This window comes from Chanodichthys erythropterus, chromosome 5, assembly GCF_024489055.1.
Source record: "Chanodichthys erythropterus isolate Z2021 chromosome 5, ASM2448905v1, whole genome shotgun sequence".
Taxonomy (NCBI): domain Eukaryota; kingdom Metazoa; phylum Chordata; class Actinopteri; order Cypriniformes; family Xenocyprididae; genus Chanodichthys; species Chanodichthys erythropterus.
This window is the reverse complement of record NC_090225.1, coordinates 7,276,728-7,286,841: the sequence shown is the minus strand read 5'-3', so window position 1 is coordinate 7,286,841 and position 10,114 is coordinate 7,276,728. Positions and strand designations below refer to the sequence as shown.

Sequence of the window (10,114 nt, the reverse complement as noted above, 5' to 3'; positions counted from 1 at the left end):
CTCCCACCCTTTCAACAACACGGTGAACTTGGTTCTCCCAGTAAGGGCGGAGTTTACCAGGCCCACCTCTCTCCGATAGGTTGCGGACAAGCACACGATCACCTGGCTGAAGCACGATTCCTCTGTCACCACGATCATAGTATTTTTTCCCTTTTGCAGAACACCTTTTACTATTTTCAGAGGCAATCTTATATGCCTCCTGCATCTGAGATGCCCACTTCTGTGCATATTCCTGATGGGTCTCAGTTTGTGGCTCAGATTCAAGGTTAAAGAGCAAATCAATGGGTAGCCGGGGGGCTCTCCCAAAGAGTAGAAAATATGGGGAATAGCCCGTAGCCTCATGCTTTGAACAATTGTATGCATGGACAATGTGTGGTAAATAGTCTTTCCACTCAGATTTCTTTTCCCCTGCGAGTGTTCTGAGCATCTGAAGCAATGTTCTATTAAGACGCTCAACAGGGTTCCCCTGTGGGTGATAGGGGGTTGTTCGAGAATGAGTAATGCCAGCCAGTTGCTCAAGTCGTTGGAACAAGTTATTCTCGAACTCACGACCCTGATCATGATGAAGCTTTTGTGGATACCCAAAGCGTGGAATAAAATCATAGAAAATCTTTTCTGCAGCCGTTTTGCCCGATTTGTTCCGCGTTGGATAGGCCTGGGCGAACAGAGTAAAGTGGTCTACTAGAACCAAGATATACTCATAACCTCCTTTACTTGGTTCAAGGTGCAGATAATCTACAGACAATAGCTCAAATGGGGCACTAGTTGTAATTGAGCCCATTGGTGCCTTCTGAGGAATAGTAGGTTGCTTTTGCTTGATACATGGGCATTGACGAATGACATAATCTTCTATGTCACGCTGCATGAAAGGCCAATAAAATCTTTGCCTTGCCAGCTGGATAACTTTGTCAGCCCCGATATGCCCCATGTCAACATGAAGGTGTTTGAGCACAAGAGACCGGAGGGAGTTAGGAAGAACCAGCTGTCTACGTTGCCCTGTCTGTCGGTATAAAATTCCCTTGTCAAGTCTAAGTCTGTTCCATTCATGTATCAGTCGTCGTGTGGTTGGACCCATTTGTCTCTTGTCCTTGTTATTGGGGTTCCATCCTTTCTCCTTCATTGTAATTACGTCACAGATGGAAGCGTCTTCTTTTTGGGCAGCTTGGATGTCTTCAGGAGGAATCACGGGTGGGCTGGCAGGAAAAACATCATCACTGGAACAAAGCTGAAGGGCCGCAACCCCTGGTACTTCTTTTTCTCTCTCTGCTTTATCTCCCTGCCATATGGCAGTAATAACATCTGGAGATAAAGACTCAGAGTATTCTCTGATGTGGTCCTGAAGCTGCACTGGGAACCGAGAAAGTGTGTCTGCGTCTGTATTTGTTTTGCCTGGCCTGTATTTAATGGTGAAGCAAAAGTCAGCCAATTCACCCACCCATCGATGCCCGACAGCACTCAACTTGGCGGTACTCAAAATATAGGTAAGTGGGTTGTTATCTGTGAACACTGTGAACGTGGGGGCATAGTATAGGTAATCACGAAATTTATCACAGATGGCCCACTTTAAGGCAAGGAACTCAAGCTTGTTGGAATGAAGGTGATAATTCTTCTCAGCGGGCGTGAGTGTTCTTGAGCCATAGGCAATTACACGTAATTTACCCCCCTGTTCCTGATAGAGTACAGCCCCTAGACCTTCATTGGATGCGTCGGTGTGGAGAACGAAAGGTAAATCAAAGTCTGGGTAGGCCAGGATAGGAGAGGAGGTTAACATGTCGACAAGGCGAGCAACAACAGCGGTCCACTGAACTGGTGTCTTAGATGGCAGCTGACCCTTTTTAACACTCTGTTTGGTTGGCCCAGTTTTGACCTGTCTCTCTTCAGACTCAACAGGATGCTCTTGAAGCTTAAACAATGGGCGGGCTATTCTGGAAAAATCCTGAATGAACGATCGATAGTAGCCCAAAAAACCCAATAAAGCTCTAACTTCTCCCACATTCTTTGGTTTCCGTTCCTTCCATTGCAGCACTGCTTCCAGATCCTTGGGATCAACCTGGACACCCTGGCTTGAAACTAGACGCCCAACATATCTCACCTGATGTTTAAACAATTCACATTTTGTTGGACGTAATTTCACACCATGCTCCCGTAAGCGGCAGAAAACCCTCTGCAGGTCATTGACGTGGTCCTGAAAGGTTTTCGAAAAACAGAGAACATCGTCTAAGTATGGAAAACAACATTCATCCCTTAAACCATTTAGCACACCTTCCATGCACCTTTGGAAAGCTGCTGGCACGTTAGTCAGGCCAAAGGGAAGGCGAATCCACTCATACAATCTCCAAGGCGTGCTGAAAGCTGTCAGGTGCCTGGAGTTCTCCTCAACGAAGCCCTGGTGATATGCACTGCCTTGGTCTAGAATGGAAAACCACGAGTAACCTCCAAGGTTATCTAATAGATCTTGTATACGTGGCAGGGGATGGCGGTCGGGAATGGTTTTACTGTTCAGTCCGCGAAAGTCAACACAAAGTCGAAGGCTCTTATCTTTTTTTCTAACACAGACCACAGGAGAGGAGTAAGGTGATGTAGACTTCCGAATCCACCCGTGGTCAAGAAGCTTCTGCACATATTCCTTAACTTCTCTATACAAAGGCTTTGGGACTGCGTTGTAGGACTTTTGGACTGGTGTCTCATCATTTAAGCAGATTCTGAGCTGTAAGTCAGGAATGCAACCAATATCTTTGTCATCTCTAACAAATACATCAGACTGATCAAAAAGAATTTTTCTATTTTCTGTTCGTCCTCTGCCAAATGAGATACGTCTACTGGAGGATGCCATTTTTCTCTATTTGGATGCACAGAAACATTCCTGTCTTTTTCTATTTTTTTCAGATCATCCGTCTTCAACTGAGCTGAGCATGATCGGGGAGTATCTTGGTATCTGGACTCGGGGCTAGCAAATGATTTATGGACGGGTTTGAGCTCAACAATATCTTCGAGATTTCCAAGAATTGTCCTCTGTGGCAGATAAATAGCATGTTTAGTGGGGTTCTGGACTGGATTTTTGACACATTTTGACAATCCACCGGGAACATCCACTAATGTTGGTAACAGCTCTAAACCCTCGACGCAGTCATTCCCAGTAATAGGCTGAAACAGCAAGGTTTCATTACCGGACCAACCTCGAACCGACAATTAACTTCACAAATCTGTCCAGCAGGTATGGTTACACCTCTCTTACCAATGCGAACATAGTGCTGTGATGTCTCCGTAAAAGTTACTTGCTGGAGGACCAACACTAATGCTTCTACCGTAGATGCACGGACACCTAAAGCTTCTTCCAGAATAGTAGAAACATCGACTTTTTCTTTCTGATTGGCATTTTCTTTAATGATCTCTGCTATGACATTACTCCCTAAGAGGGGGTGGTTACAGTCATGACTGATAAGAAGTGGCACTCTGATCATTACATGCCCATGATGCTGACTATGTATCTGCAGATCAGTCTCAGCCCATCCATCAAGAGGAACTCTAGTATTATTAGCAGCAGAAATTTCAAGGGATTGATCAGGAAACAACAATCCAAGTGGCTGTATTTTTATATGTGGTAGTGCTTGTTCAATCCATGATTTGCTCACCATTGTCACTTGTGCCCCTGAGTCAAGCAGCATCTGAAGAGGTGCCCCATTGATGGAGCATGAGACCAGACATCGCTTACCAATGAGTTGAGCTACTCTTATCGTTGGATCCGACTGGCACTGTGAGTTTGACTGTGAGTGTTTAGGTGGTGCGAACTTTTCTTGGGGCTCATCACTGCTTAGGATCGCTGGCTGCCCCTCTCCAGCGACCTCCTCCCGTTTCCCGACATCTTTCGTTGGAGACAGCCAATGGCACAATGTCCTGCCTGGCCACAAACAAAGCAGTGAACACAGTTTGCATTGTTTTTTTGTACACAGTCGTTGCATTTACCTCTGGTCTCAGATAACGGTGGTTGGGCGCGATAAGTTGGTGAGCGGCTGTCTTTCAAGTTCACAGTCTCAGTGGTGGTGGCCATCTGGGCTAGATGCTTGGTTAGAGAAGAAACTTGAGCAGTTATTTCTTTGATAGCATCACGGTTTGCTTGTAACTCAGCATCAACTTTTGACGGGGTGTTTAGTTCACTTTGGGAGTGCTGAGCTGCATTTACACTAACTGGTCTGTGTCTACCTACTGAACTCTTTTTAATCGCCCTTCTTCTTCAGTTGTTGATTTTGTTATTTGTTCCAAGAGTAAGTCATCACTAACCTGCGTGTCTGAGAGAAAGGTTTTAAGATCATGTCTAACATGGCCGTTTCTCTCATTTAACCCCTGGTAAAGTGTGTGAAGGTAAGTGCCCTGAACAAGCTCTTTGTTATAGCTGAAACCTACACCAGGCTGTTGTGACTCAAAGAGAACATGCTGCTTTAGACCCATTATTCTATAAAGAAATTGTTGTGGGCTTTCTTTGTCATTTTGTCTAGTACTAGCTAGTTCTTGAAAAAGTTCAGTTACATTTTTGTCTCTAATGTGCGAGCGAAGAAATCTCTTCAACCCATCAATAGTGATATCATCCTTATTAACCAACATCTCTTTGAATGTACCAGGTTTTGTTATTTTAAGTACAGCTCTGATAATCTCAGACTCACTGAAACCCTCCTGCAACCCTTCATCCATTTGTTTACAGAGACAATTAAAAGACATGTCACACCCTGCATCACAGATTTGACCACCATGTAACTTAAATTCTCTGCGTGGTAACAAAGCTGAAACATCTGACAATCTTACAACACGATCAGAAATGTTAGATGATGAGTTCATCCTACCCAAAGGAGCAGGACCGACGTGGAGGGGCATACCTGGCGCTAATGAAGGGACTTCCCTGGTAAGTACATAGTTGTCTCCGCTCTGAAATGATGAGTGCAAGCGAGTGTCTTTGTCCATGTGTAATGTTGGTGTACGAGTAACCCTGTCCATAGAGGATGGTGGTGGATGACCTTCATCATCATTGGTTGGAGTGTGACGATGGTGCTGGGTTGGTGAATCCACAGCCAAGTCAGGCGCAACAGTACCAGATTCAATGGCTTGGGTTTCTGAAACTGATAGCACATCATTGAGCAAGTCGAAGAGGAAGAGAAGTTGAGTCATGCCCTCATCTTCAGCAGCTTTTAGCTTCTCACTTCTGATGTAGTCGACGATTAGGTCATACAGTTCAGGTTCACTGAGATCAGCAACACGGTAAGTTTCATAGCCATCATCTATGGAACTGGCAACATTCTGCAGCTGACTAAGATTCAAATCTGAAAGTTTCTTTTGGATCTTGAAGACCAGTCGGCGTTGGCTTAAGGTAGTCACCTTGATGCATTATCTGTGGCAGCTGTTCTCTGGATGACACTTGACACTGCAGTCTTCCCTGAAACACTGGTCACAGGATTCCACGGTTACTATGACAACCTTCCCAGACGAGATGTGCTGGATCCCGGACGAGCCCCCACTTGTTACCAGCCTCAGACCTAGGGGATATCCGTGCCGGCAGCAAACGACACACAGGCAGCGTGCGCTGTGGATCAAAGAATAAACAGAGAAACACGAGAGAACCAAAGTTAGATGTGTTCACAGCAGCAGTCAGTTTATTACTGCAATACTTTTACTTTAAATGCTTTAACTTCTGAAAAAGAGATTACACTTTTCAAACTTCAAGTGCATTTGGTGAAATACAATTTAACAGAAAAAAAAAAAACTAATTCATTAAAACACTTAGTAAGTGTATGCAAAATATTCCATAATACAAAATATGATAAATAGTATGTATACTTGTATGTGAAAACATACATACAAGGTTATGTGCCGGTACACATTGTATGCATTTGGAAGTTTACACCAATTTACAATTTGAGTTTACAACGACAGTACAAAAGAGTGTGTCAAAACTGCACAAAAACATTTATCAAGACACCAGAAAACCTTCAAGACCAGATTTCTGAGGAAATGCTTTAGATCATTACACTTGATATATTAACTTGATACAATTATAATATAATAACTCTATTTAACTCATGCACGTGCACACATTGAAAAAATACACGTGCTGAACACCCCAAAATGGCGATTGAAATTAGAATGCAACATACACGCAGCAATGCAATTCTAAAACACTTCTAAAACTCATTTCAACAATATGTGTCCTATATGAACTCAGTATTTTAGCCAGTTAAACATTTTTATAATGTACTACAACACAAACCATACATGTCACACGATCAAACTCATTATTTGGTTTTTATAATCCTCTGTGGATTAAAATACAATTATAAACACACTCCAACTCTTTGTATAACACCTGCCAATTCACCCAAGTACCATAAAATTAATATTAATTAATATATATAATTTATATTCATACCTGAGAGAAACACGAGAGAACCAAAGTTAGATGTGTTCACAGCAGCAGTCAGTTTATTACTGAGCGCGCCGAACAGGGGGAAGTATCTCTCTCGCGTGTTTCAAGTGCACACAATGCACCATCTAGTGGTGTGGCGGCGTGATGACAGATGTTTTACTGAAAAGTTCTAATTTGTAAATGTAATAAAAAAAAATAAATAAATAAACATAGGAAATGTATTCACATGTTAATGGGGGGGGGGTTCAAACTTATAAATTATTATTATTATTATTATTTTTTTTTTAACCCATTACACTAGCAACACTTTACAGGTAGTGAGTAGCCGTGTATGGTTTTACCTATGGTAACCAAGTCTCACTGTCAGAATATTTCCATTTAAGACTATAATAATTATAAATAAAACAATTCTTAAAAGTAGTTGCGATCACGAGAAACACACCTTTAAGGCTTGTTTGACTTGAAGCAGTGTATGTCATCAAAGTACTATGAGAGCAATTAGAGAATCAGCAAGTCCTCAAAGCATGTGACTTCATTCTTATGAATTTTTTTTTTTTTTTTTTTTTTTTGATTTTAAAAAGTTTTAAAAATGTTTTTAGGAAAATATTTGAGAACATCAGTAGAATTTTTCACCATATAAGGTGTGATGGTATAGATCAAGATGGTGTGTGAATGTTTCATTGTACCCATTTTTGTGTCAAGAACTCAGATGAATGGAAAACTCAATTGCACTGATAAAACTTGAGTAAAGTTTATTAAAAAACTTTAGGAACAATTTGAAACCGTCCATGTGACAGTGATAGAACCGGTGACACACCCTGACCCGTGACAATATGTCATTGCATAATGACATGCTCTTCCTGGCATTTACTGAAAAGCATTCCTATCATTCAAAAGCATTAAATGTGATTGTGATTTTTTTTTTTATGGTCTGCAAAAGAGAAAGCAAAAAGCAACTTCCTCATTTCGGTCCATATAAATAGAAGAGCAATCCTGTGTTTCTAGAAAAAGAATTTTCTTTTTGACTTAGTCCACTGTGTGCTACATACCTGCCTGCCTGAACCATGTCTAAAATAGACAGAGAACTTGCTCTGGAGGCCCTCTCTGCTCTCACAGGTACTACTCTGAAGCCTTACTTCGGATTAAAGGGATCGATGAATTCTGATCCTGAACTCGATATATACAATTTTATCACTGCTGCCATTTTGGGCCAAGAAGTCTTGAGATTGTTAGGTGCCAGAAGTTATGGACAAAGCCCTCTTCAGAGTGTAGGCAAGGAAATGTTTGTAAACATGGATGAATTCTTCGAACCACGCTTTGATTGTGATTTCACACATTTAAGCGACAAGTCAGTATGCATGCGGGGTAATGAGCGGTATAAGCGTCCATGTGGATGGTACCGCATTGCTCTCAAAGTCCTGGACAAGTACCCCGATGGAAACACCTGGCTGGGCACAGATGGATGGAGGAGTCACTCAGTGGCTGGTGAGTGGCCAGTCTCCTATCATGGAACAACTGTTGAAGGTGCCACAGGTATCGTCAAATCCCATTACAAAGCAGGTCCTAGACAACTGTATGGGAGAGGAATCTATTCAACATATGACATAGATCAGGCTTCGGGCTACAGCAGAGAATTTACATCCCAAAAAAATGGGAAGAGATACAGAGTCATAATGCAGAACAGGATCAATCCAAAGATGAGGAAAGTGTGTGGCAGACCAGACTACTGGCTGATTGAGATTCCTGAAGGCACGTCTGCTGTTAAAGAGAAGGAGATTGTAGAGAAGTCCATTCGTCCATATGGGATTCTGATAAAGGAGGTATGAGAGGAGAATTCTATCATCAAGAAGATTTTCATCCTTGTTAATTGTCATTCTGGACTTTAATTAGTTTATGGGGATTATGATTATTTTTGCTGTCATTTTTCACCCTAGAAATTTGTTTAAAAGGGTTTACATCTTTCATGAGCTCTTACTGCTGGGTTTAAAGTTGTCTTGATTAAATTTATAATCATTAATCAAAACGTAGTCTGCCTTAATAAAGATATAAAAAATAATCAAGATACATAAAATTCATCAGTTTAAATCACTGTTAGACACAAATACTTGACACGACTGGTGTGATATTATTGTATTTTTAATTTTTTAATTAATTTCATTGAACTTATTTCCACTATCTAATGTTGTGTCTGCCTATAATAATCAATTGCTGTGTACTATAACATAGTACATTTTAAGGTTAATTTAAAAAAAAGAAACGTCTTTTTTCTGTATTTGTGACTGAATAAAAAGAAACAAAATGTTACACTAATTAAGGTCTTGTCAAGATAAGACAATTACAATCCAGTGTGGTTAGCAAAAACCCTGGTGTAAAATGAACACCACTCTGTGTTCATATGGGAACCACCAGCAGAGTGTTAAAGTAACACTGAATCAGTGTTATTTAGATAAGATCAGACACTGAATTTAGATTTTTAAAAACATTGTAGGAATAATAAAACACACACACACACACACACACACACACACACACACACACACACACACACACACACAAGGAATGACTCACAAACAGACATCAAGAATCAGCATATGAATCTAAAAAATGTTGATATGCTCCATGCTGGGAGCCAGCATAGTATAAAACTCATGACTCAGCATGCATTGTGGCATGAAGTATATCAACATTGTTCTTGAGGTCTGTGTGTGTCTAAAGATTTTTTTCCCTCATAATATATTCAAAAATCTAAATTAAGAATGTTTGTCAACATATAAACAACATATTTTTTCAGAATTCTCAGAAACGCAAAACAATAGATCTCTATGGAGCTATTCACACCTGGTGCGAACAACTGCAGTGTGAAAAAGCGAGATTTTTTTTGTGTCTAATTTTTCCCTATCGCAGGTGAAGAACCTGGCCATCCAATTAGATTTGAGCTTAGATCGTGTACCTATGCTGCTGTTGCACAAAAGGGCAAGATTGGAGGCGTTGTTTTGAAAAACAACAGTATAGAAAAGTATTCCGTAAGAGAGAAGAGAATGGATGTCGAGTTCTTGTTATCACTGGTTTCTGAGAACAGATTTATTCTCACATTTACTTTAAATATTTCTATATACAGAATATCATTGACGAGAAACATTCAGCACACTGGATAAAAAAACCCTTGCCTTTTCGTGCTGCGATTGTTTGTGCACGGTGTGAATAGAAACTGAAAATAAAATTAAAAAACAAAACATTTATGCACAATGCTTGTTGAACATGTTGTCATTTTATAATACAGTATTGAACATTACTTTTTAAAAATTGGAAACAAGGCAAACAATATTTAACCAAACATGCAGTTCATTCATGAAGGAAATGGATTCTTAAAGTTCTTAAAGTTGCTTTTTAAAGTACAAATCAGACCAGTATTTCCTTCTCATTTCTGAATTTTTTTCAGCACACTCAGCTGACTTCCTACGACAGTGGGCAGAGGTTTAAAGACTTATAGCACACACTCATGGAACCATTCATAGTTAATCACTTTTTATTACCTCAAATGGAAAGGATGGAAAACACAAAATATGACGAGGTCACTACCGTCAAGACCTGAATCAGCCGCCATGTTCTGAGAAGTTGGCTGATACTACTAACATGGAGAATTGTTATTTTAAATCATGCTTGACCTAATTACAAGTCTGAAAAGTTAAAAGGGATAGTTCATCC

At 40.5% G+C, this 10,114-nt stretch overlaps 1 protein-coding gene across 1 annotated transcript; it reads left to right on the top strand.

The window, feature by feature from the left end:
- The first annotated feature begins 7,473 nt into the window (after window positions 1-7,473).
- On the top strand, window positions 7,474-8,235 carry LOC137020511 (uncharacterized). Its single transcript, XM_067386183.1, has one exon. It carries the CDS (start codon window positions 7,474-7,476, stop codon window positions 8,233-8,235), a length of 762 nt encoding a protein of 253 aa, XP_067242284.1.
- The last annotated feature ends 1,879 nt before the right edge of the window (window positions 8,236-10,114 follow it).